This window comes from Actinia tenebrosa, unplaced genomic scaffold (genome assembly GCF_029948245.1).
Source record: "Actinia tenebrosa isolate PJP-AT-01 unplaced genomic scaffold, QUT_ActTen_1.0 PGA_scaffold12__29_contigs__length_12842862, whole genome shotgun sequence".
Classification (NCBI taxonomy): domain Eukaryota; kingdom Metazoa; phylum Cnidaria; class Anthozoa; order Actiniaria; family Actiniidae; genus Actinia; species Actinia tenebrosa.
This window is the reverse complement of record NW_028292572.1, coordinates 914,703-942,697: the sequence shown is the minus strand read 5'-3', so window position 1 is coordinate 942,697 and position 27,995 is coordinate 914,703. Positions and strand designations below refer to the sequence as shown.

The 27,995-nt window shown below is 38.1% G+C and overlaps 2 protein-coding genes and 1 long non-coding RNA gene across 3 annotated transcripts; all 3 read right to left on the bottom strand.

Moving 5' to 3' along the window:
- Positions 1-405: 405 nt before the first annotated feature.
- LOC116300342 (uncharacterized) lies at positions 406-3,664 on the bottom strand (the record flags this gene model as incomplete). Its single annotated transcript, XM_089028348.1, has 5 exons — positions 406-1,375; positions 1,505-1,885; positions 1,990-2,122; positions 3,050-3,362; positions 3,450-3,664. Coding segments are annotated over 5 exons (1,329 nt in total), but the record flags the coding sequence as incomplete, so codon positions are not given.
- A 40-nt stretch (positions 3,665-3,704) lies between these two features.
- LOC148911907 (uncharacterized) lies at positions 3,705-21,711 on the bottom strand. The gene is made up of 3 exons (XR_016119400.1): positions 21,627-21,711; positions 20,188-20,224; positions 3,705-3,761 (listed from the first exon to the last, which is right to left on the bottom strand). It is a non-coding gene; the product is annotated as an uncharacterized LOC148911907 (long non-coding RNA).
- A 694-nt stretch (positions 21,712-22,405) lies between these two features.
- LOC116300337 (uncharacterized) lies at positions 22,406-27,518 on the bottom strand. The gene is made up of 8 exons (XM_031709191.2): positions 27,488-27,518; positions 26,770-26,931; positions 26,336-26,485; positions 25,595-25,783; positions 25,059-25,157; positions 24,402-24,544; positions 23,199-23,379; positions 22,406-22,680 (listed from the first exon to the last, which is right to left on the bottom strand). The coding sequence occupies exons 2-8, from the start codon at positions 26,831-26,833 to the stop codon at positions 22,451-22,453; spliced, it is 1,056 nt and encodes a 351-aa protein (XP_031565051.2). The 5' UTR covers positions 26,834-26,931; positions 27,488-27,518; the 3' UTR covers positions 22,406-22,450.
- Positions 27,519-27,995: the final 477 nt, after the last annotated feature.

Below are 27,995 nucleotides of genomic sequence, written 5' to 3'. Positions count from 1 at the left end.
ACTGCTAGCAAATGTTTAAACCTAGCTAGTTTAAGGACAACGTTATCATTATCTATTTTGAGCTCGAGTCGAGCGATACTCCTTCTTGTAAACTCCTATAAACTTGACCTATACCCTATTCACCTGAGACCCTGTGGCTTAGATATCTTAGATAGGTTAGAGTATGCACCGGTAGCGCAAAGTTCATGAGTTTGATTCCCGTTTAAGCCTGAATGTTTATAGGCTCTAAGTATTTACATCAGCAATGGTCGTATTCACACAATATATTTTCTGATGTTAAACCTCGCTGTTTTAAGGACAACGTCATTTATTACTGCTAATAAATCAGAAATATATTCCAAAGTGTTACAAAGGGAGTTAAATTACGCTACGCAGTTTAACAAGCACTGAAGATGGTCAAAGTCAAGTTTTTTCCGTCCTTGAGCGGTGGCATTTTGTCTTGATGAGCGATTTGACCAAAGTTTTGGGATTGCTTGGGATGGAAACACCGCCATTCTTCGTAATAGTGCAATCTCGCACGTGTACCTTATTTTTATATTTTTTCTTGGGATGCCACGCCATTGCTCAAAATTCCTTGAGATATTAATAACCATAAAACAGACGCCATTTTCGGTTAATCTAACAAGAGAAGCTAAGGAGAAATACTTTGTTATCGTCAACCAACATGGCGTCTATGACGTAACATGCTCTCCAAGAATTGGTGCAATAATGTCTGTCATTCTAGCTATACGACACTTTGCTTCGATTACATGTTTTAAAACTTATAACTGGTCTTATTTTGGAAGTGCAAAATCAATGAAAAATGAACTGAAAAGCAAGTGAAAAAAATATGTAGTTCAATTTTGTTTGAATAGATTTTACCTGTATTTAACGAGAGAACAGATGTAGTGGCAATGAATGACAATGTGGAAATACATCTGTTCACAAAGCATTCAATCAAGGCTGCAAAGTGTACATTTAAATAATCCATTTGAAGCTATACATTGCATACTCGATGGGATGCCTTGCATTTGACAAGAGAAAAAATGTATGAAAATTTCTATTGAATGGTGCATGTCAAATACATTTCGGCCAGGAGTAAATTCTATTTATGGCATTACATAAGACATAATTGCTGTATTGCTTTGATAATACGTGCAGCTAGTATTATGAATAACATGCAGTGGAAACTCTATGGCGGTAGCGTTATTGAGTTGACAGGTTCCATTGTCAAGCCGCATGAAGTTAAAAGACTTGCATTTCTTCCCAGCACTCAGACAGTACTGAATGCAGATAGAGACTTCGACCACATTGCTTTCAGCATACACCACGTGACCAGACAGACAGTTTTCATTGGTTGACTGGAATATTGCGTCTGGAAAAATACTTTCTCGGTCTTTAGAATAAAAAGATGAGCAGAGGTTAGTAGTTTTGTGGATTCTCTACAGAAACGTTATCTAAATTTACCATTTACAAGTGAGTCACATGGTACAACGCGAGATATCTATAGCACTGTTTTACTTACCTGTTTCTGTACAGACACGATTACCTAGGCTGGTATCTGGTACATCGTCAAGCAAGAACACAGGGTACCCATTGCACTGTCTTACATAGACGGTAGCATTTTTGCCACAACAATCTGCTCCTGTACGATAACATATTTCCATCCTGTTAATCCCAGTCTCAAATGATGGATATTGACCGTTGAGCCATCCTGGAGACTGGGCTCCACAGGAACCTGGTGCTGGACAAGAAGTGATTATCCTTGTCCCAGCTTCACTTTTCAGTCGATACCATCGTCTTCGAACTAGGGTCTGTCTATCTGCCGGTTGACCGCTGACCTTGTATTCTACTGCTCTCGTTGGATCATTAAGCGAAATGTGTTGTAAACAAGCAGAATACAGTTCTGATAACGATAAAAACATTGGAATGCTGTAATACCCTTATATTTAAAAAGAGAAACTTCAAAGTCGCATAACTTTTTCTAAATGATCAAGCCTACCATCTTACCATTCTTATATTGACATCTGTTCTTGACAGCTAATACTTGTGCTTGTGTTAATGCCTTGTCGTAGATTTGAACACACGAAATGCGACCTTTGAATACTCTACCATCGCCTTGTTTATTGCCACCGATTCTTACCTAATGAAAAGATGGCATAATCTTAATGAAAAGGTGAATAAAATATTTATAGACATTTCAAAAGTACGCACGGCTAATTTTTTTGGATTACTGCCGACTCATTTCATAAATACAATTGTCCGGTAAATAAAAGCATGAATAAGCTCCACAATACACTGAACGTTTTGTTCTTAGTACTAGTGCAGTTTTCGTATTACTTTGAAAAGTTCACGGCACGAACACGGTCGTGATACAGCAAGGGATACGCCAGACAAATCACATTGCACGAGAATGTACTCTCCATCCAACCAAATACCCGGAACAAGGCATAAACACGGCGCGGACACGGTCACGTCAAGATCACGGCACTTTTAGACCAATCATATTGCGTGTGAAAAAAATCCAGCCAATTAAAATTGTAGAAAGGTATCACGGTCAGGGCACGACACGCTTACGGCACTGAACTTTTCACAGTCATACGAAAACTGCTCTAAGGCCGATGATTCCAAGAAAACTGTCACGAATTACAAATTTCTCGAAGCTACTGCCAATGGACTACTCCGACGATACGGCGGCCAGGGGGCAAAACAAAACAAAGATGGCGTTTCGATGGCGTTTCGTTTCGTTTTCTGAAGATCGACGGAGTTTCGTGTGTTTTTCTTTCTTTTATGGTTAAATGTGATCGATGTGCCGTTTTAATCTATATTTTGTTATATTCTGTTGTAGTGAGTTGTCAATATCAATCGACGTCAACAACACTGCAACAGAGCTTTATTTGCCACGTGGACGCCCATTAATACCTTGCGATCAAAGTTGGCCGCTAGTTGAACTCTTTGGAAGCCTCGTTTCGATGTCGACCCCTAATCTTCCAGACTGACGCTTCAAAACATCTCGAACGTTAGCCTTTTACGTACAAATATTCGTGATGCAAATTTTTTATGCTCCTACCTTGTGGTTTGTAGCGATTTCTTGCTTAGGGACAATCCCTTCTCGAACTTTGACTCCATCAACATACAACCTTTGCAAGCCCGTGTTGTAGTCATATGTATACCCAACGTATCTCCAGTTGTTGACTGTGACTAGATTGTAAGTTAGTGCAGTATTGGATGTAAAGGCTCTTCCAGTTAGTCTGAAAAAAAAGTTCGCTGGCTCTATATTAATAAACATGTGTAGCGCATATTGACTAGTACCCGTGGCATAGATGATGATAGGGCCAGCAGTTCCTTGGTTGTAGATCCAAGCAAATATAGATATGGAGTACCTATTGGAAATAAAAAAGCACAGCTGTCAATTTTTAGGGGTAAAAAGACGAAGACCGTGGCAGCCATGTTGGATGCGTTGGATTTACCTGGTATCAAGCTTTGGCTGTTTTGGAATGTCAATGTAACTGCCGGCACTTCCTGGAAAATAGTACGACCCGCCTGGTTTATCATCTGGTCCTGGTGCAAGACTAACACCAACAGCAGTGCCAGCTGTCAGATACCTATTACTGATGTCTTTGGTTGTATGCAGTGAGTTCAAAGGGAACAAGCCCACTGGTTCAGGTACATCATCTAAATCAAAATAATATTAATTTCGGTTGTTAGATAAATATTATTGACGTCTTTGGTTGTATGCAGTGAGTTCAAAGGGAACAAGCCCACTGGTTCAGGTACATCATCTAAATCAGAATTATGCTCATATCAGCTGTCAGATATAACTATTAATGATGTCTTTGGTTGTGTGCAGTGAGTTCAATGAGAACAAGCCGACTGGTTCACGAAAGCCGTCATTTTACTAAGCTTCCAAATGCTAAGCTAAAGTTAAAGTGCCATCAAAATTATAACAATAATAATTTGGGTTAGTAAAAATCATTATTATCCAACTATTCAAGTTAGAGTACAAATAACGCAGGAGAAAGACTAGAGCGAGACACTAGGTTATTACTCGGGCTTTCCGTAGGAAATGCCCGCGGTATAAATTAGTCTTCATTATTTGTCTTCAGTCACAAATCGCAGTCGAGGCGCTAAAGCGCATGCGCGAAATCTAAACAAGTCCAGAGCACATGGTTGAACAATGGCGAATGGGAATTCATCTTCGCTGAATGTAAGGATGGATAATATGGAGTCCAACACGCTTAAAACAAAGGCACACACTGTTCACGGTAGATCCACACTAAAAGAAGCCGAGCTTTTTCGGAACGGTTCGGTCTGCGAACTTTATGAAAGATCAGTTTACGAGCGAACCATTTTGAGTGAACCGTTTTATCGAGAATCATGCTATACTTATATCAAACATAGCTATGAGCTATGTTCTGTTGAATGATCAAAGCATCATCATCGTGTATATAGACGTCATCGTGAACCAAGTAGAATACCAGTACGAACTCTGAAGCGTCTGAGGAACAAGAGCAGAAAGCTGAAGGAGTTTGACTGCAAACGTATTCGTCCAGGTATACCGAAGTCCTCCGAGCTGCATTGTTATGTGAAGGTTAGAAAACTTACCAAAAATGAATGTAGGGTTATAAAAAAGAGAATGAGCTTGAATAAAATCACGTTACATGAAAAGAATCATTTGATCTAAGAGGATTTATCAAGGGAAATTAAAGTTAAAATATAATAATGCTTTTCAGTTGATTTTATACAGTTATTTGAAATCAGCAATTAATATGTACTTATTGACTGAGTGGGAGGGCCGGACGGGAAAATATTTGGCTGGAGGTCATGTCGTACGGACCGAGCGCAGCGAGGTCCGTACAAATGACCAAGAGCCAAATATTTTCCCGTCCGGCCCGACCCAACTCAGTCAATAAGCATTTTATCATATGACCCAATTTTTATCGTAAAAAAAGGCTGAAAGATCTTGCTAAACTTGATAAATACAGCGCGCGTAAACGAGAACCAATAGGAGAATTCCTTTTTATTTGATTGAAAAGAAGCCATTTAACAGTCACTGTAAACACGAGGCACATTTCAAGAAGTAAAATTGTTTTTAATACATTGAAAGTTTTAAGTTGTTTTAATACACTTCGCAAATAGCTATTTGGTCAAAAGTCGGGAAAAAATAGCAGCTTGGGAACTTAAGAATGTCTATGTCAACTCTAAGTATTTTCATGGTCAAACTTCAACGTTTTTAGACTTAGTTAGTCTTCTTCATCTGACTCGATCATAAAACGACGTTTCTTGGGTTTGACCAGACACGAACTAGAGCTTTCTTCATAGCCTGAAAGAACAAGATTCTGAATGTTCAATACTCCAATGTTTGCTCCCCCAAAAAAAGAACCTGCAGCGGCAGTTGAACTTGTAGTCGGTTGCGCTGGGAGACATGATTGCTTGCTGCTGGCTTCGTGCTTGACGTTCTCAACACCACTCAGTATCTTCGACATGTTTCGTTGTTGGCTCTCAGAGGCAACCGCATAATTGTCGAGGCTTTTAAGGCTCTTATGGCCACTCAGTTGAGCGACAATGTTGTGTGGAACACCGACACGGCTAAAAAACCGCTGCGCATGCGCCAAAATACCTAAAAACAAGATGGCGGACGCGTGAGTGTTTCACGTGCTTCAAAATGTTTATATTTCCAATGACTCCCAGCGTTTCAGTTTGACTTTGATTGGAGATCGAGAGCAAGCAGATAAATCTGTAGACCCTATTGAACATGTCCATGGTCTTTGAAAGAATATTGACTCATTGATCATTATGGTAAACGATGCTGTTTTGGGGCAACAATATTGATAGTCATGGCAAAAATCGTTGCAAACCACCTTTGTATTTTGAGCTGACTTAAGGTCAGAACAACATACTTAAGCTCAAGACTGTGATATTTTGTTCATTATTTGTCATTCTACAACATATCAAATGAGCTCCTGAATCCAAGGATGAGCACCGAAACAATTTGCATTTTTTCCTTTCTTGTACACGAAGCCTTCAACAAGATACCTGGGCATTCGAGGGAAAATTCTTCGTACGATCAATAGTCCATCATTGCCATTCTAATCTTTCAAATGTGACAAGATTCGCTATACTTTAGATCAGATTTATGATACAAATGGAATTATTTCAATAAAGATGTTTCCAATAGTAATAAGTTGTAATGTTATTGGCTCCGAATATTTCCGCCATAAATTGCTTATGTAAGCTAATTATAGATTAACAAATTTAAGCTTCTAGCCTTGTGAAAATGTTTGTTATTGTTTCTTCTACTAAATATCGAAACTGACAGTTAATTTTTGTCGATACTTTTACATTTTTAAGTTTCAAGTGTTTAATTTTTGACATACAAAATTATTAGTTAACACAGCTAGATTTCACTTCAGAAGGTAAATAAAAAAATCTCTGGGTGCTTCCAAAATGACCTATTCAATAAATATATATTTTCGAGTTTACCTATTTTCATAACATGAATACAATACAAGTGGATCACTTAATTAGTTTAGCCTTTTTTATATAAAATTATCTTGAATATTTATCATGCAACAAAGGTGGTTACTGGATATTTCTACTGTAGCATTAATCTATTCTGCATTATTGGTAAGACAGAAGATGATGCTATGAAATCAGAATAAGCATGAAATTAAAGCCTATAAATAATTTATACACATAAAATGGGATGAACACCAGAATTCCTTTTCATATTTTTATAATATTTCAACAAAATTTTCAGTTCATACTACGAAGAGGACTCATGCTCACACTCTTATCACTCATTAGGAGCATTTCAAATTTAGGTCTAGTACTAGTTAAAGCTTTATTTTATTTTATTTATTTTTGTTTGTTTTGTTTTGAAAGTAAACCTTTTTAGAAAAAGAAAGTCTCCTTTTTTAGCCTCTTGTAAACTGTAATTATGCAATCAAAACTGATTAATGCATTGTGAAAGGTGACTGTAACTCTTTTTTCTATTTATTCCAAATGATATCATCATTCTGACAAATATAATAAATGAAACACAATTATATCTCACTTCTGTAGTTAACCAATGATCTATTCCAAAAGAGCTTAATATATAGTCAATATATGAGCTGTTTCAAGTAATAAAACTTGGAACTGAAAAGAAATAACCTTTGACTTAGAGCCACACTGAATGTATACTTCCATTTTAAAGTGTGACAAGGATATAACCACACTCCCAACAACCTTATCTCATATCTACTGATCTTCTGTACCAAAGCAATGAACTTTTAAAATTAAAACATAAGGTATACTTATGAAGCATTGTAAAGACTAATATCTGCTACCATGAATACATATAATGAATTGTTGTGAATAAACATTTTCATGAAAAAACTCAGAATTGCCTTACTGAATTCAGGAATTGTTCTACATTTTTTTTTCCAGTCTATTTTCTATATGGTCTTCTCAAAAGTATATTTGTATGACTGGTAAATGAAAAATCTATCTTCTTTGGTTCTTTACTTTTTGTAAATTAAACACTGAAGACACAGCACATGGCAAGGCTTCTGCTGTCAAAATAATGAAGGCTTTTACACATAATGACTAAAGACAAAATAATTCAGAAAGACTTTTCTATTTACAGTGCTGCAAAGTACTTATACAGAAAAATACATTATTATGTATATGTAGCAGGTTTGGGATATCACTGGAAAAACCTTGAAAAGCTAGAAATTGAGGGGAAAAATCATTTTTGACATTGACTATAAATAACACATTAATTTTGGAAGCACTTTTAAAACACAACCTTTGGTTTTGGTATTCACCTGTGAGGTTTATGTTATACGTACGGGCGGACGCCATGTGCTGAACGAGACTAGCTTTATTCATGGGAACGAGGCTATGACATCATACAACATCTCCCCTTCGAGTTGAATGTGGGTTGCTAGCTAAAGTTAACTAATTATCCTAGTTACAAAGATACGGTTACTACTCGATTACCTGGTGTATAAATCACATTAATATAAACTTGAACAAATGTCTTCCTTGCTATCAAAATATAGACTAGCTCCTAGTAGTAATGCATGTCAGGCTGTTGGTTAGGCTTAACATGTCTGCTAGACCGACGGACGGGAGCTTCATCCGTGGTGGGAGACGTGACAATTGGAGGTAAGTGCACTTGCGGAGGGGTTGATGGATCTTGGCCGGTGGTGGTAGTTGCTGTGCATCCTTCATCCGTCGCGGCTGCGTTCTCTCCGGTGTGGATCAGTGAACTTCGGTTTCGTCTGATTCTGGCGCCAGTATCCGTTAGCAGCTTGTATGACCTCGGGTTGCAGTGTCTCCCTTGTACCTCTCCGTACTTCCGTTGGTCACGGATATAGACTCGGTCTCCTTCTTCGAGGGTGGGGAGAGATACAACTTTGTGGTGCTGGTTGTAGTTCTTGGCATACTTTTCTCTATATGCTTCTTATTTTCTTTCAACTTCCCTGCGGTCAACTTCGTTGGGTACCAGGGTTTCAGGTATCGCTGGTAATCTTGTCCTAAGCCGCCGGCTCATAAGCAGTTCTGCGGGGGTTAGCCCATTCCGCAGGGGTGCCGTCCGATATGCTAGTAGTCCTAGGTATGGATTGGCGTTCTTTCTGAGTATGTTCTTGGCTGTTTGCACAGCTCTTTCGACCTCACCATTAGCTTGGGGATAGATCGGTGAGGACGTGACGTGCTGGAATCCCCAGTCCTTGGCGAATTCTTTAAACTCCTGGCAGGCATATTGCGGCCCATTTTCCGAGACCACAGTGTCCGGTATGCCATGCGTTGCGAAGAGTTCACACATCACGCGTATTACTGCGCTGGCTGTGACTGTATGGAGCTGCTTGACTTCGAACCATCGGCTGTTGTAGTCTACTACAACAATGTACATTTTCTTGTCAATCTCGAACAAGTCTGTGCCAAGACGTGTCCAAGGCATGCTGGGATATGAAAGTGGTATAAGAGGCTCTTTTCTTTCAGGGCGCAGTCTGGAGCAGATGTGGCACCGGTTTACCATGGCCTCTATCTGTTTGGTGATAAGTGGCCACCAGACTGAGCAACCGGCGCGACCTTGGCATTTAGTGATACCGAGGTGGCCCTCGTGGATAGCCTCCAACATTCCCAGCTGGAGTGATTGCGGGATTACGATCCTGCTGTTGTACATGAGCAGTCCTTTCGTTACAGTAAGGTGCTGTTTGTTCTCCCAGTACGGCTTCAGAAGTGGTTGAGAGGGCATGATGTCGGGCCATCCCTCCTGGCAGTATCAGTATCAGTGTCATTCCGCTATTTCCAACTATAAGTTGATCAGCAGGGACTATATAGTCTACACAGAGCCAAAGTTCTGATGTAGTAGTCCTTTTAGAACTTTTCTGTCTTGTGTAGATTTCTTAGCTTGGTGTTTATCAACATTAAGTAGTTGACTAATTTTGATCCATGGATCTCTAACATATTTAGCAGATGGAATTGCAAACAGCAACTGTTTCGTTAAATTTGAATTTGGTCTTCTACAAACATGTGCAATGTACTTCAAGTAGCGTATGTATATAAAATCACGAAGTGCCAGGGTTCCCACTATTCTCTCCAGGTCTAAGTTCCTATATTTAAAGGCAAACGTTTCTTCTCCGTCACTATTCATTTTCCTTTCCCAGCCATTCCGTACCATTCTTCTTAGTAGACCAAACCAACAGGATTCAAGCTTTTTCAGTTCATCTTCATTTGGTAGTTCAGCCTCAGTACAGTAAGTAAGTCTGGATCTGATACAGGATTCCAAGAGTTTTCTGCGTGGTATTCATAGATACTTTATGATCTGTAAGGACGTTCTTGAGCTCATGGAATTTTCCTGTTGCACTTAATATTCTGTTATCGACAAAACTTTCCTTCTGATCACTATAAAACATATGACCAAGATACTTGAACTCTTTTACATTTTCAATATCATGTCCTGATATATTTAATAAGCTCTTCTTTTCCATAAGCTGCGCAGCATGAAATACCTGTGTTTTGGTTTTCTTAAAACTTAACTCAAGCCCATATCTTAAGCATGTTCCATGGATAATTTCCAGTATCTCCTGTAGATCAGTAAGATCCTTTGACAGCACAACAACATCATCAGCATATAAAAGCCATTTAATTATCTCCACACCATTCATTCGTCCAGTTCTCCGTTGACGACATGCATTAGCGATTGTATATGTACATGGTATTCCCCATCCATTTGGAAAGCGTTGGTCAATTTCACGGGCAGCGACCTTGAGTACCCAGTCAAAGAACCAATTGAATACTGGAGGACTTTCCACACCACCTTGTCTGGTCCCTGCTTCAATAGGAAAATCAGTTTTATCTCCATATATTTTCCCGATTGTTCCATCATATAATAACCATAGAATATCAATTAACTTCTCACATCCAGTTCTAACTTTCAGAACTTCATACATAATATGTCTGGGTACCTTGTCAAATGCAGCTGTTAGATCAATATACAGTGCAATTATACCACCTTCAGTGTTCTTTATTATCTGTCGTAGTAGAAAAACTCCATCAGTCGTTGATCTATCCCTTCTGAAGCCAAACTGAGCCTTTGAAATATTTTCCTCATAACATTCTTTCAGTCGTGTGATAATTATCTTTGACAAAATCTTAGAGATGTTAGAGCCCACTGACAGTGCACGGTAATTACTTGCTTGTTGTTTACCTCCTTTCTTATGGAGACAGGTGATGGAAAGCTTTAGCCAATCAGCAGGAATCGTCATTGTTAACCAGATACTATTTAATAACATCCAGAGAGCTGTAATTAGATGATTTGAGTGGATTCCATACTTCAACCCTTCAGATGGTATATTGTCGGTGCCAAAGCTCTTTCCATTATTAAAACTCTTAAGAGCAGATATAATTTCTTCTTTTTCAGGTGGGTTGGAATTAATTTCTATTTTCCGGTCATTAAATAAATCTGGATATTTCTCAGAATTTGCAAGTTCTGCAGGCATTTCAATGTCAGCTCTCTTCTTGAAGTGATCTTCAAAATAACTTTTAAGGTCAGAGGGTTTAATTTCAACCCTATTCTGTAACTTTGGGATCTTACTGTAATTCTTTGAGAGAGCAAACTCACGTTCAACTTTTCTTGCGTTACTAGCATCATTCAGTTCATTTGCCTTTTTCTCATAATATTCATTTTTGAGCTTTAATTTTAACTTCTTAATCTTATCACGTTGCTCTTTAGAGTTGTCAGAATTCTTGATTAGATCTAATAGTTCACTTGATTCCCATGGTTTTTTTAACTCTTTCTCCTTTTGCGCTACCGGGATTTCACTGTCTAACGCTTCATGAATGGCATAGACAATGTTTTTGTTGATTTCTTCAGGTGCTGTGCAATCAAAATTGCAATCGCTTAAAATACTGTCAATTATTTTGCAGTATTGTTTTTTACATTCAACATCATCTCTAAGATGAGTAACATCCCACTTTCTCTTTTGGACCTTTTTTGTTGCCTTCTTTTTGAGTTGTTGTTTTAAGGAGTTTCTGTTACATGGTATGCTTATATCAGATATCAGAATCTTGTGATCAGTACCAATTGTTTGCTTCCAGCTGTTTGTTGGTTTATTGTAGACTCTACAATGTTTCATTGGCTTAAGAAGTTGGGTTCTTGCCAGTATGTAATCAAGTCTTCGATTGATACCATTAGGAAGAGTGTGCGTGTCTCGGTGAATTCGCTTTGTCAAAAAGTTGGAGTTTGCAATACGTAATTTGTATTCTTGACAGAATTCTAACAATAATCTTCCATTTTCATTGGTCTTTCTGGTGCTTGAAGGAGGATTGTTGGGTCCCAGTATTGTTGCAAATCCCTCACGACTGTCCTCAGAAATTATTGCATTGAAATCACCAACCAACAAAGGCTTATACTTCTTCAGTTTCTCGACCACCATGGCTTTACGGAGTTCTTTATAAAAGCGTTGTTTTGATTCAAGATTTTCAACTTCAGTTGGAGCATAGACATTGGTAATGCGTATACATAAGCCATAGCATTTAACATAAATTGTTAAGATTCTACCAGGTAGATGCTCAACTGTTTTGATGACTTGCACATTTGGACCAACAATAAAGCCAACCCCTGCTCTATTCTTTTTTTCATACATCCGTAGTTAATCCATTTCCATTGATCTTTATTCTCGCCAAATTCAATGTACTCGGAGCCAGTTCTCCAGCTTTCCTGTACACCCAAAATCTGAATATTGAACTGTTTGCACAGTTCGATGGCCAAACCAAGATTTACATCCTTTTTTAGTGACTGAGAATTTAACGAAGCAATTCGTGTACGGGATTTCTCAATAATATCGTATCAAAAAGAAACCACTGCCATAGTTGAGTACGCAAATCCTTTTTATTCTTGCACTATTGAATCTGGTAATGATCTGGTCAACTAAAATAAGGATTATCTATAGTTAGCCTATTGCTCTGTTTACAATTGTTGTTACTTATGGGAAAATGATTCACAAGGTGAAATACACAACAAAGTAATCAGTTGTGCTACAGATTAAAAGAAATACAATAAGGTTGAGGACTTACCAACGTTGGCGGGTCAGTTAAAACAATTACAATTCGTATGTTTTCGGTCTTAATTGGATCTTTGTTAGCGTTCACTGTAGTTGTAGAATGTTGTTCTTCTCGACTAAAATTTCCACACGTAGAACAGTCAAGTTCCATCGTAGTAAATGAAGATTCTTGCAGTGGAGAGCGTTTACCAGACGCAACAGACACTGAGTTCGTCATGTTGGGTTTACCCGCAACAGACTCGTTTAGAGAAATAGAAATTAAATTATTTTCATTTGCCTTCCTGTCCCGAGAGTTGTATGCAAATTCATAAGATGGTCGATGATGCATAACGGTTTCGATTCTGTTCTTGCGAATAGAATCTCTCTCCTTGACCCTTTTGCCAGCTCTTTTACCTCTATTTCCATGGTTAAAGTTGAAGATGATATTAGAGTCGCTGTACTGTGGTTGAAAGTTACCATTCCAGAGACCAGGTCGAGCAAAATTGAAGCTTGTAAGGTCTGGCATTCAACAATGACGGCAATTCCAGGACGATTAGGCTTCAAATATGAGTTCTCGTAAATAAAAATGTCGAAAAAAAATGTCCTAAGACTAATAAAAGTTCTTAAAATATCTACAAATTGAAAAAATGTGAAAAAAATCCTAAATCTATACTAAAAACTCAAAAATCTTGTAGAGCTATTGAAAAAAGCATGCGACCGTGAAGGCGCTTACATTATTAAGTAAGTCTTTATTTGTGTGCAGACTGCATCTCCGTCTTGTGCTGTCTTGATCTCGTTGAGACGTTGCTGAGTAGCTGGGAGAGATCCAATAGTGGCTTCGCTGATTTCCTCCACCTCTTCGATGAGCTGTAGGTCTTTTAGGTCTGGCTCACTGGTTGGCGCTCTTGACAAGGCGTCGGCTGTGCATTGATGTACTCCTTGTACGTACTTTACCTCCGGTGCATATCTTGCCATACGTAGGCGAAAGCGTAGGATTCTTGGAGGTAGCTTGGAAAGATCTGTGCTTGACAGTAGAGGGACGAGTGGTCGGTGGTCTGTTTCCAGGGTGAACTCAGGGCCAGGACATAGTCGTTGAACTTCTCGCACGCCCATGTTGCTGCCAGAGCCTCCTTTTCAATGACGGCGTAGCGTTTTTCGGTGTCATTGAGAGAGCGAGAGGCAAAGGCTATCGGGCGGCGAAGACCAGAGGTGTCAGTTTGTAGCAAGACAGCCCCTAGACCGTCCTGGCACGCATCTGCAGCGACAACACTTTGTTTGCTTGGATCGTAGTGGGCTAACACATCAGGTGAGGTTAGCTTCTGCTTGATCTCTTGGAAGGCCTGTTCTTGTGGTTGATCCCACAGGAATGCATGGTCCTTTCTCAGTAGCTGACGTAGTGACTCGTTGATCTTCGCCAACTCTGGGACGAACTTGGCTAGTTGGTTGACCATACCGTTGAACCTCTGAAGATCTTTCACGTTTGTAGGCCGTGGAAACTCTCTAATCGCCTTTGTCTTATCTGGATCTGCCTCAACGCCATTCTCTGATATCACGTGGCCCAGGAACTTCATCTTTCGTTTGGAGAACTCACACTTGTCGTTTAGCGTGATGCCTGCTTTTTGTAGTCGGTCTAGGACTTGCCGGACGCGGGCATCATGTACTTCCTGGGTTTGGCCGTGAATGAGGGTATCGTCCATGTGGCAGACGACCCCTTCAAGTCCCTCCAGCACCGAAGACATTGTGCGTTGGAAGACCTCCGGTGCAGAGCTGATCCCAAATGGGAGGCGGTTAAAGCAGTACCTCCCGAAGGGCGTCACAAACGTGGTTAGCAGACGGGACTCTTCTGCTAAAGGGATCTGCCAAAATCCAGAGTTGGCGTCGATCTTAGAAAACAGTTTACTGCCTCTAATCTTGGCTAGGTTTTCATCGACACTTGCCATAGGGTGGATTTCCCTCTTGACTGCTTTGTTGAGGTTCGTTAGATCCACGCACACCCTCACGTCTCCGTTCCTTTTAGGGGCAACGACCATGCCGGAACACCAGTCGGTAGGTTCTGTCACAGGTGAGATGACTTTATCTCGTACCATGTTTTCAAGTTTCTCCTTCACTTTTTGTAGGAGAGGATGAGGCACATGCCGGGGTGTGTACAAACAGACAGGAACTGCGTCTTCCTTGAGTGGGATGGTGTAGCTTTCTTTCATCAATCCCAGGCCTTTGAAGAGCTTCGGGTATTCTGCTCTGAAGTCTGGCACCTTTTCGAAGTTGTGTACCTCTGGGGCAGGGATGAGCAACTGGAGTGCTTGTATCGCTGATTTTGACAGTAAGTTACTTGATTGGTTTGTCATGACGTACACATTCTCGTTGTGCCTCTTTCCGCCGACTTCTAGAGTTGCATTTGTAATCTGACCTTTGAAAAGGTGAGACAGTTTTACATTTCCTGGGCCTCGGACCTCGCTCTTTATAGGATCGAGACGGAGCCCCTTGATCCAAGGAGTTTGATCGCCAACAACTGTGACCTTTGAGCCACTGTCAAGCTTGAAATCACAGAGTTTGTCGTTGACTTTCACCTCTGAAGACCAGAATTCATCTCTGTTACCGCTAACTTCTCCCATCATGTAGGTGCTTTCAACGTAGTCATCATTTCCTACTTCGTTGACGCGATTTGTTGACAGACAGGCGATGGCGAAGTGACCTTTTTTACTGCACAGGCGACACTTCGCATCTTTGGCTGGACAGTCTTTACGAGAGTGGTCTGTCTTTCGTCCGCACCACCTGCAGTTGCCTGTTGATGGCTGTTGCTTTGGTTTTGGTGTAAACGGCTTCTTACGGTCGGTAGGTTTGCCTCCGTTCTTGGGTCTCTTAGGCTGGTTCGAGGGGCGTCTTCTCTCTGCCGTGTAGTTGACTGTGTCTGGATCTTTTTTAGGCATGACAAGTTTGTGCGTCCTCGATATTTCACACGCACGTAGACTGTCGATGACCTTCGATAGGTTGGGTACTGGTCTTTCCCTCAGGAGACGTTCTCGGCCCCCTTCGTCGCTTGTACCAATCACTATTCTGTCTCATATGAGAGAGTCCTTGAGTGTTCCGAACTCACATGAGTTAGCTAGTTGTCTTAGGCGTATCACGAATTCATTAACTGTTTCACCTGGTTTCTGAGAAGCGGAGTTAAAGATGAAGCGCTCATAAAGGACATTTCGTTGGGGTATGAAGTGCTTTTTCAGTTCCTCTATGATCTTAGCCGGGTCTTTCTTGTCCTCGGCGGAGAGGCTTGGCAGGGAATTCATGATTCTTTTGCAGTCTCCTCCCATTACAGTGCAGAGTGTAGCTGCGATGATTTCTTTGCCGTTGGCTTCCTCCATTTTAGACCTGAGGTCGGTTGCAATGACGTAGTACTCCCACGAGTTTTCAAAGTCCTTCCAATTCTCCGCCACGTCTCCCTTAACAGACATAGGTGATGGAGCAGGAATCTGATATGTAGCCATGATTTACAGATATATATATATATAACTAACAATAATATATTTATATAACAAGAAAATTCACTATTAATTTCTAAAAATAGTTGAGAAATGCTAATATTGTCAGTTTTTTCTATCGTTGGGCTTCCTGTGGCTAGCCCTAGTCCTCGCGCGACTCGCGAGGTAAATTTACTCGGCGATAAAACGTATTTCAAACGTTCAAACACTGTATATAACTAAGTTAAAACTAAAACTAAATTGTTTTAACAGTGAAATTACTACAGTCTATGTTTACTTGTATCCTTCTGGAGGTATATAAGTTCGTCTTGAGTCTTGAGGGCTTGAAAAGCTTGGATGTAAATCTTGGTTGTTCACTTGTCAACTGAAGAATCTTGAGTCCGTCTTGATGGCAAAGCGTCTCTTGTGGTCGCCGTTTCCCTTGACTTGAACTTCTTGGGTGGGTTGTTCCTTCTCTAGGATGTACCGCCGATATTTCCAATGTTTAGGAGGACGTAGAGATCGTTTTAAGGTTAGATTTTTGAGTTAAAAACCGCTGCCGCCATGTTATACGTACGAGCGGACGCCATGTGCTGAACGAGACTAGCTTTATTCATGGGAACGAGGCTATGACATCATACAACAGTTTAAAAGAGAACAAAACCTTAGCCATACTATACAACTCAACAGCTCACTGTTATACACAACCTTACTTCCACTTTACAGCTATAGCACTTGAAAAAATATTTTCTCTTTTTAATCAAAGGAGTGTACTTCCACACTAGACATAATCAGTATTATTATGATATTATGATTTTTTTCATTTATAATAATATGATGAATTATTGAACTGAAATGAAAGTAATATGAATAGAGAGAATCTAATATACACTCTAATTTGCATTTAATTCCTTTGAATAGTGATGAAAATATTTAATTGTAAACCAGGAGTTGATTAAACTAGCCTTTTAAAGCAACTTCAGTCTGTATTCAAAATCTTCTTAATAATAAGTGGTTGCCGAATAATTTGTTTTCCTTTTTTTTTTTTTTGCTTTTTACGTTGTTGTTGTTGAGTTTTTTGTCTGCGAAATCCCCAAACGAAGGCATATCTAGGGTTTTACCTCACGTTATTGAAATTTGTCTAAAATTTGCGAGTTCCAGAATTAATAAGTAACGTATTTTACATCATGATCGGAGTAAAGCTTGTTCATCTATAGCTTTTATTGCGATTTTTAAAATTTACAGCAATCATGACTATATTTACTTGATTATTTTGACAATCGATGAGCTTTTCAAGTTCAGAATCTTGAAATAGACTTGGAACAAGAAAACAATAATCATATTCCTTCTCTGTCTTTTTATCCAAGTAAGCTTACTCGATGACTTGTTTTTGTCCAAATTAGACTAAAAACTTGACAATTTACCATTTACCGGACATCGTGTTTCTCATCTGTGACGTTTTCTTGATAAACTATGGCATATAATCAAGGTCTTTGAGAAAAAAACTGCGATTTTCGGAAGGAAAAATGCTCGAAAGGAAGCCTTTCCTCGTCCGCCATTTTCTCAGGGCGCCTGCGATAAATTCAGCGGTAAACCATATTGCGCACTCTCAGTTAAGATTTAAATTAGCCAATCAGCGGTTTTTTAGCCGTGTCTGGAACACCAGCATCCAGGAGTGTTGTGATATACCAGTTTTACGTACGGAATGGTTGGTAATTTTACCGGCTTTTGACTTCGTGAACATCAAATCTTTTGTTGCTTGAGACAGGAATTCGCCAATCTTGTTCTTTCCCATCGGTCTGTTTAGGAACCAAACTTGATCATTTGGCATCCTTCTATGATTTATAGCAAGAAAAAACGGACTTTCTGGACTTTTGGCTTCTTCGGGACGCCTGTAAACAAACTGCTTATAGCAGGCCACAGGACATTTCTTGTCGCCGCTCTCATAAGCTCTTGGTCGGAAAGCTCTCTGGTGTTCATTTTCATCGCCGTGTCTGGTTTTAGTTTCTCTTTCTTGGAACCACTCTACATACTCTTCGCCATTTATTTCATCTTTCTTCAAAAGTACGTCTCCAAACTTCAGCAGTCTCGCTTCGTGTCGTGCTCTATGACCAAAATGCAAAGTAATCAAGAACCACATAGTACGGGAAAGGATCTCTGGATCATGGACTCCAAACTCGTTTTCATTAAAAATAGCATCAATATCTTTGCTTGTCAGAGGAGCAGTAGCATTTGGCTTGTTTCCTTTGCCCTCTTTTCTTGATTCTCGTCGTCTGGACATCAAGGCTTGTCTGGAAAGCTTAAACTCTTCATCTTTTAAGATGTTTACTTTTGCATTTTTATCGTCGAGGTATCGCTGGATACTTCTTGAGAAGGACGACATTGTATCAGGTTCGTACAAAGTATTGTCTTTCTTTTTTGCCTTTATGTAAAAGTTGGAAAGAAGACTGTCAAGTTGAGGCGGAGGGATATTCTCAATTTCTCTTTCTTCACCACATTCTTGTAAAAAGCGCTTCAGTGCGTTCATGTCATACTTAGTTTTGTTGATTGTACTTGTTTTCTGTTGTGCTCGGATGTATTTCTGTATTTCACCGTCATTGAGCAGTTTTGACTCAAAATATGTCGCTTGCTGAGCCAGTTCAGTGTCAGATATCTCGTCTGGATAGCAGAATTCGCTTTCGTCGTGTTCGCTTAAATTGTCAGTCATTTTAGCGTCTTTTTAAATGAAATTTAATGGTTACATCCGAAGAGGGCCGGACGGATTTTGAGCAAGGCCGGACGGGTTTTTCCGGCCCGCTTACGTCAACCCGTCCGGCCCCCATCACGTGACTTTTTGCAATGGTTTTATTAGAGCGCGCGAGCAGGGCCGTACGGGTCATATGATAAAGATATATATTTGTGTCTCTTAATTAATTAATCTCATCTTAATTGATGCTCTTGGTTCAAAGTTCTTAGTCCCTACTTGATACTACCACTAAAACAATCCAATGCTTCACAGAAACTTTCATGGTAATATAGGTAGTAAATGGGTAAATCTCTTGATTTTTTGTCCAAATTCCATGAACTTCCATCATTTTAGAGAAAATTTGAAAGTTTTGTTACACCATTGTTTTATTTTGGTATTTTTTCGGTTTTACCTCGTATGTTCAAAACCTCAATTCCTTTCCACTTGAGAAAAATGTGGCATGTAAATCCTCGAGTTTTAAATTTTCCTTATTTTTTTAAAATGGAAAATGAGTTATCTTGAAGGTTGAAGTTAATTGACTACTTCTCACCCTACTTATAAAAAAATTATTACTATCATGAGAGGAAGCCAATTTTTGTTCATTATGAGACAACGTGAAAAAGAAACAATGTCTTACTAAAAATTGTGAACTTTCATTATTCTATGTTCTTAAAAAAAAAACTTCTCTTTTCGTCAGTTCTTTAAACATAGTCATAGGTTTCCACATGTACAAGCCCGAGTTCACGCAGTTGTGCGTCTAGTTTTGTAAAGTAAAAAACCAGTTTTGAAAACTAGTTTTAATTTTAAAGAATATTCTTTTTAAAGCTTTCTAGATCTTTTTTTGGGAAAAAGTAAGCTCAGTTGGATAATAAATAACTTATTATACATTTTAGGGTGGATCACGAGTGGACATTTTTTATCGTCTTTGTATTTTGTCTCCAAAAAATATCCATTCGTATTCCACCCTAAAATGTCTAATAAGATCTATATTCAACATAAAATCATTATTCAACACAAATTTATCGAAAATATGACGTTTATCATATAGCCATGACAACATCGTATTACTTCAATTCCGTATTTTCTTCTGATTATTTCCATTCACGTTTGCACTTGACTTTCGATTTGTTTTTGAACCCTCATATATGGACATATAGTGGAACTCTTTTAAAAGAACTTAACTTTTTAAATTAATATTCCCTGTATTTTCCTTGTTTTTCAAAGCTGCCGACATTGCTTTGAATGGAGCATTGCAAATTTTTTGCTATTCAATTACATCCACCTTCACATTACTATCGAGAAATGCTATAATTATGACACAAAAAAAACATCAGTGTAGTAAAAATGAAAGTTGTGGTCATAACTTATGCTGTGTGTTTAATTTTTATAGGATTTACATTGCTAATTATAAATGTTAATTATAAAGGTGATAGTTTAAAAAAAATGCACATCCCCAACCCCCTTCCCCCCAAAAATTGTTGAGAAAACTCACCTTCGCAGAAGACAGGATTCAAAACCACTGTTAAAATCTGCAAGAAATACAAATTGTTTCCTTCTTTTAAGTCGTATTAATTTTCATTTCAAGCTGGTTTGTTTTTATTAAGTTTTCTATGCTCTTCGGATATATTATGCGACGATAAAATGCAAACGCCTATAATTCATCGATCCTTCGGCGCGAAAAAAGTCCTTTTTTGTCGAAGTCAATTGATATTTCCACGAAAACACGATTTTTTAAATTATAGAATGTCTAATTATTGGAATTACCTTGATTATCGACCTCCACGAATCATGTGTAATTGACGACAATATTCGACAGAGATTATCTTAATCATGCTTAAGAAATTTTATATAGATATCATCTAACGTTGGTGTATTAAATATATCAAATGAATAAGAAAAAAACAGCTTAAGCTTTTACGTTTCCACATATCTCAAAAGACATTTAAAAAAAAAAAAAAAAAAAAAAAAAAAAAAAACTCATTACAAAGATCTTGCATAACCATGGATGTTTTGAAACATTATTAGTTTGAGGGATTTTGATAGGCTTTATTCTCTCCCGAATGTTTGTTTAAGCTATTTTGTCAAGAAATTTTAAAGAGAGAAATGAATAATTTAAAACGTTTCTCTAATCATCCGAGATCGAGTGAAGTCTACTTCACTCACTGTATTTTTTTAGGCTTGGAATTATTCAAAATGTTCAAGCTATCCCCTGCACTTGCGTGAATAAATAATAGACCTAATCGGCTTACGTGTTGCTATAAACGTTTCCACCCAATTCAAACCACATGGGAGTAAGTTTCATTGTTCTTTATATTTTGGTTTCACAGTTGAATTCGTAGAGACAAACGCGTCTATTCCCAGAAGGTTTGAATTAGCCGATTAGGATTTATTATGTACGATTTACTTAAGGGGAAAAAATTACTTGTTGTTTGTACCTTTTTTAGCTTTATATTATATAAGTTATGCTTTATTGAGCTCACAAATCAATCGCAGAAGTTTTCTTAAGGGGAAAAAAAAAAAAAAAAAAAAAAAAAAAATTCAAAATAATGGTATTGAAAAACCATAAATTTCACTGTGTGAAATTGTAAGTGAATTTTGTAGCTTTTTTTTATTAGGCAGATTAAGATTCCCGTTTTCCCCGCAAACGGCAAACATGACCACGTTTTCATCGTTTCCCTACATTTGACTTTACCTTTTGTAAACCTTCTCACCAAAGACAAGTATTCTTTTGTTTATCTACTACTTGGAGATTTTCGAGATTCCTTTTTACTAATTTTAAAGAATTTTTTAATGGTCAACTGACGTTTCACGTTTACCGTAAACGAGGATCTTAAACTCTCTATTTATTCGAGTCTTAAAACGTTAACCAACAATGTAGAGAAAAGACCAAATAATATCTCAAAAAGTTAAAAAACTGTAGATTTAACTTACCTTGAGGATCAAGATGCCAATACAAAAATTTCTAGTACTTGGAGGCATGGGAGCAAAACACATTGATAGTTATACAATAACTGATGGCCGGCAGAGTTGTCGAGTATAACCTACAAGTTTAGACTGAATCAGCTGTCGTTATTAATATTTATTGTATGCCATTGGTGCAAGGATTAATAATTAAGAATGTGAAAAATTTAAATAAAAATTCAAATATTTTTTATTTTTTCACTTCTCTGTAATTTTTCTCCCACACAGCCCTATAAAACTAGACTGATTGTATAAGTCGGTCCCAGTTTCTAAAAGTACTAAATTTTGCAAAAAGCAAAAAAGAGGATGGCCAATCAAATCGTTAGTTATATACCTCAGAAGATTTCGACCAATTACAGATAACATCTTATCGTACTTAGTCGAACTGATTACTTTCGGGTTTTTGCAACTAGAACCGGCTATTGTCGACGCTATTTCGCTATGGAAACCAATCGAAAAATAATTCTAAAGCAGAAAGGGTGTTATTGATACGAAAGAAATCATACTTTTTCTCGATGGAATTTGTGGAATTTTTTTGCATTTTCATGTTAGCCTCGTGCTCAAGAAAATTTCAAAAGGGGTTCAATGCGAGACAAGGCCAATCACCAAGTGTACAACAGCACCTTACGCCTCAGCTGTCGAATATTATTATGATACTCTGTGCACAAAAATAGACAGTTTTCCCATTTTGTTCATGCTGATACCATCAGTATATAACTCAGTTAAACTAATCACTTCAACACATCCAGTTATCATCAAAAGAACACACATGTTTATTGTAAAATAAAACACAGTTAAATGTTTGTCCTCGCCGTAATTCGCATTTTGTTTTTTGTCTGGTGGTCGTATCGTTTGCTGTTTTTCTTTGGTCTGGTGATATCCCATTTTAGGGTAGCATAAACGTCTGGTCCACCTCCAGGTCTTGGAACATTAGCTTCTAGTTCCTTTGGGTGAGCGTCGTTTCCGAGTGGCCAGTACAAGGCGACCACGATCTTGTATTTCTCTGAAGGGCTTGTGGCTATTCCTAAATAAGGTAGATAAGTTTAGTGTCAAAGAATGTGCATATAATGAATGACCATGATAAGTTAAGTCACGTCATGTCATTTCATGTCACGTCGTCTCGCGTTACGTCAGGTCAATACAATTGCCCTCATCATAATTGTGTTGCACTTTCTTCCTTGAGCAGCAGTTGTTTTTTTAACAGTAATGTAACGCCAAAATGGCGTACTTAAAAACCACTTCCACGTCTCTTCAGTTGAATTATTATTGTTCACATATATAAATCATTATAGGAGAAATGGGTATATAGAGCGTTTCCATTCACGTGACAAGGCAGCCATATTGGTGAACCAAACAATATAAACTTTCATGACAGTTTTTGTCTGAAAATAGATTCCTGGAGGATAGAACATGCATTGTTTTGGTACACCAAGTTGGCCGGTGTGACGTCCCGTGAAAACGCTCTATAGGCTATATTGAAAAGGTAAAAAGGATGACGATAACGATAAATTGAACAAGTTTATTTTTTTCCAATACACTTACCTAGTCCTACCTGAGTGGTACCTTTCCAGATCATTTGAGTAAAATGACGAACCTTGTCAGAATATTTAGGGTATGAAAAGCTGTAATCTTTCCTCTCGCTATACCAGATGTTCGATGCTTTGAGTGGAGCGTGGGGAAAGTCGTGCCATATTTGGGCAATGTTCTCACCAGGTGATTCGCCCTAAAATCATAATAGCATAGTTTAACCGTGATTTATTGCTCTATGATTTGTTTGTCACACTGCTAGCAAATGTTTAAACCTAGCTACTCATAAGTACAACCTCACCATTGTCTATTTTGAGCTTTATACTCGTCCTCGTAAATTCGTAAAAGACTACAAACTTGACCTATGCAGGGACCGCGGAACATTTCGAAGAGTGTGTGTGTGGGGGAGGGGGGGGGGGGGGGGCTGGCATTTGAGAATTAAAAAGAATTCTCAATCAAATTTTTTGGGGGAAAATATTTTATATTTACATTCGTATTTTTGGCGCAAAACGTGGGGGCGGCTTCGAGGTCCCTGCAATGCCCTTCACCTGAGACCCTGTGGCTTAGATAGCTTAGATAGGTTTTAGTATGCACCGTTAGCGCAAAGTTCATGAGTTCGAATCCCGTTTAAGCCTGAATGTTTCTAGGCTCCAAGTAATTACAACAGCAATGGTCGTATTCACACAATATATTTTCTGATGTTAGACCTCGCTGTTTTAAGGACAACGTCATTTATTACTGCTAATAAATCAGAAATATATTCCAAAGTGTTAAAAAGGGAGTTAAATTACGCTACGCAGTTTAACAAGCACTGAAGATGGTCAAAGTCAAGTTTTTTCGGTCCATGAGCGGTGGCATTTTGTCTTGATGAGCGATTTGACCGAAGTGTTGGGATTGGTTGGGATGGAAACACCGCCATTGTTCGCAATAGTGAAATCTCGCACGTGTACCTTATTTTTACATGACATTCTTGGGATGCAACGTCATTGCTCAAAATTCCTTGAGATATTAATAACAATAAAACAGACGCCATTTCGGTCAATCTAACGAGAGAAGCTAATGAGAAATACTTTGTTATCGTCAACCAACATGGCGTCTATGACGTAACATGCTCTCCAAGAACTGTTGCAATAATGCTGTACGCTGTAATTTTTGCCCTTGTACCACTTAACAAAACATTGCCTTTAAGCTACATTGAATCTTTAGATCTATTCTTACTTGAAATGAACTTGGGTCACTAGCAATTGTCTTGGCAATGCGTTGTGCTTGCTCGGCAAGGGATTCGTTCCACTTAAGAGGCTGTACGTGATGAAGAAGACGAAAACTATTGTGTGCAAGCATGCCTTCCTTGATTGCGATATCTGGAATGAATAAATAAATGCACGAAAGAATGAATGAATGACATGGTGGACGGGTGGAAAGATGAATGAATAGATCGATGTACAAATGTTTCTGGGGGATTGATGGGTAAATGGTTAGATTGATAGATGAATGGGTGGTTGGATGGTTGGATGATAATGGAGGAGGTATGCATTAATGAATGGAATGATGCATTGATGCATTGATGGATTGATGAATTGATGGATTGATGAATTGATGGATGGAAAAATAACTTTGCATGGATAAAAGGATGGATGAGATGAAGGATGGGAGAATCTAAGGATGTATCTTTAAATGAAGATAGATGTATGGGTGAATTCAGTAAAATCCAAAACTTTAGTCTAGTTCCAATTTTTTTACACGGCCTTTAAGTTTCCTTCTTATTCATTTGTATGCAACACACCCACACAGTCCCAATTATTAGCCGCTTGTCATTGCTTGTCATTAGCGGGATATATAATGGTGGGTTGTGGGCTACTTATGACCATTATTTACCATCTTCATTTTTCTCATCGGAGTTATCTGATGCTTGTTGGGAGTTTTCTGCCGTGTTTGCTGCTGCCAGTAGTTGCCGAGATACAAAGTCTTCGTTACCTTGAACAAAAATGGAAGAAACCAGCATAAGAATGACATCTTTGGCATCACCTTTTACGATATTTCCTATTGATTTCGAACTTACGAATTAAGCTTTCAAAAAACCATAAAACTTTAAAACTCTGTAAAATGTCCTGCTCACTACCACTACATTCAATAATTAAATGTTATAACTGAAGTATGATCAAGTTCCATGTCTATTTTTTTGAATGCTTTTAGGAGTTTATTTGGTAGGGATAAGTAGTGCAACTGGGCCCCGGGGACATGGCACGGAAAAGGTATGGTTTAAGTCTAGTACGCTCAAAGATCCTTCTCCGCAGCTCAACTAGGAATAGAAAGTTTGCAAAACAAGAAATATTCATTTCCGGGAAAAAAAGGAAGTTACGTCATTGGATTGAGATAATAAGTGGTAATACATTGCCTGCTATACTACTTACTTTTCTTTCTGGCCCTCACTTGTTTTTCTTTCCATCTTTTCTCCCCTGCCAGTGAATCCAGAAGATGGATAATGGATTCTTTAGTATCATCTTGAGGGACTGAGTCCATGTAGGATGAGAGGTCACGTGTATTGGCTTTGGTGGTCACGGCTTCTTTAGGGACCGCTGGCCTGTATGTACTCATCCCTTCTGCAACAGAATAATAATAAACAGTACTAAATTAAAATCATTATTAAGGTATGTTTAGTTGCTCGGAAGTTGAGGTAGCATTTTCTTCTAAGAATACTCCTTTTTTACATTTCCATTCAGTGACCACTAAATAATAGTCTAGGTAATTTCGATTCGAACCGCGACTTGGAACTATTATTTGCGGTCAATGAATGGAACTGTAAAAAGGAGTATTAGGAACATCGAGCCAAACGTTTAGAATATTCATGTAGTCTTCTAGGGCATGAGGGTTGGTTTATAAAACGTATTTGTATTGTTTAAAATGTGCTTTCTTTGTTTTATTTTCGTATTTGTGAATGCTCTAACACATCAGAAACGAGGCTACGGTTAGACTGGAGTAAATGAGTCTTAGCTCATGGATCATGAAGCTCAGCGGTGTTGTACAAATTTAAAAAAGGTATATTCAGCCAAAATGCACGGAATTTATTAAAGCCGAAAGTCGATGCTAGCTTTTAGCATTTGAGAATTAGAAAGCATTCAAGTATATTAATAATTAGATATACCAGGATATACCTTCGCCCAGTGACACTTGTATTTTTGTGTTCTGTTCGCCTTTTCCTGCATACTGACTGACCACAAGAGGACTGGTATCGAGAAACGATGATTGGTCATGTTTTTGACGAATCTTTGAGCCCCGCGTGGTCACGTGACGACAAGATGATACTGAAGAACCAAAATTGACAATGTTTTGTCAAGAATCGCGCACGAAGCAAATGATATCAAAGATATCAAGAATGAATAAAAAAGTCAAAAAAAAAAAAAAAAAAAAAAAAAAAAAAAGAAAGAACAAACTAAAAGAAAAAGAGAAAAATAAGGAAGCAAGCACACGTAAAAACAGATTAAAAGAAAGCAGTGGTCCTTTTTCTCAAAATAACATTTAACAAAAGTAGCAATCCAGAACAATAGATCAACCTTAGAAAATCATTTTAAAGTTTTAAATTACTTACGTTCGAGAAAAACGAGCAATATAAATATTGTTATCTGATTAATTGAGACCCAATAGACATCCATTTTTTTGTCTCTTCTTGATCTACTTCATTTGAGACTTTAACTTGTTTCACGACGCCATTTTGGATGTCTCGTATATTCAACAAAATGATTCTTCGATTCTAAAAAAATATGCCAGAAAAAGTGAGACAGAGATATATGTTTAGACATTATTATAGTAAAGGCCAAAGAACCTTGGCTCAGTTACTTTTTCATGGTTTAAGTAATTACACAATCAGCTACGACAATAATAACAACAGCAACAAAATGGCGGCCATGACATGAGCGGACAGTTAAATAAATTCAAAAATCATCAAAGTATTTCACATTTTTTCTTTAACTTTATAAAAAATATATTATTTTTCATTTTTCATCAGACAAGCTATTTTCGTTTATTTAGAAGCATTCATATTTTTCTTGAAGAATTAATTCGCTAAGATCAAAATGATAGATTTATGAAGTTTTTTTACTTAACCCATGACTGATAAATATGTATATATTTAGTAAAAGTAATATATCTTACTTCCATCGTTTTCTTTTTGCGTGTTTGGATATTTACATGTATTAACCTTATTTCCATCGTTTTGTTTTCGTACGCTTAGATATTACACATTCATAGGTAGTTTTCGTTTTACGGGTTATTAAAAAAATCACCGGCTCTTTTATATTATAGCTTACCGTCTTCCTCGAGTTTTCAGTCTTCTCTGTTAAAAAGCAACGAATTCTACGAATTGAGATATTACATCATATGTTAGTGTAAGTTTTTTTGTAGATTCTTGACCTTTCTTTGATGGTTGCTCTCGGCCAACATGAAGTCTCGTTTTCATTGGATAGGAGAATCAAGGTAAGTTTTTTTGAGAACTTAGAAACAGGTTAAATACTAAAATACTTGAAAAATCACTAGGTCGATAACTTAACCTGACAAAAATTTATGTGGAAATTTAGTTTAGGCGACCTAACGACCCTACCCCATATTTAGTGCCTTTTCACAGAATCAAAACCGATTTTATATATACAACCCAAACTAGGAGTGGTGCTATTCTGGTCAACCATGGAAACCTAAAGGCCAATAAGGGCCCATAGCAGCCACCAAAAATAAACATTGTGAGAATGACTGTATAGAGCGTTGTGTTGGACGCCAGAGGGTCGTAGGGAGTAGGCCGTAGAGAGAGAGGAAGAGAGAAAG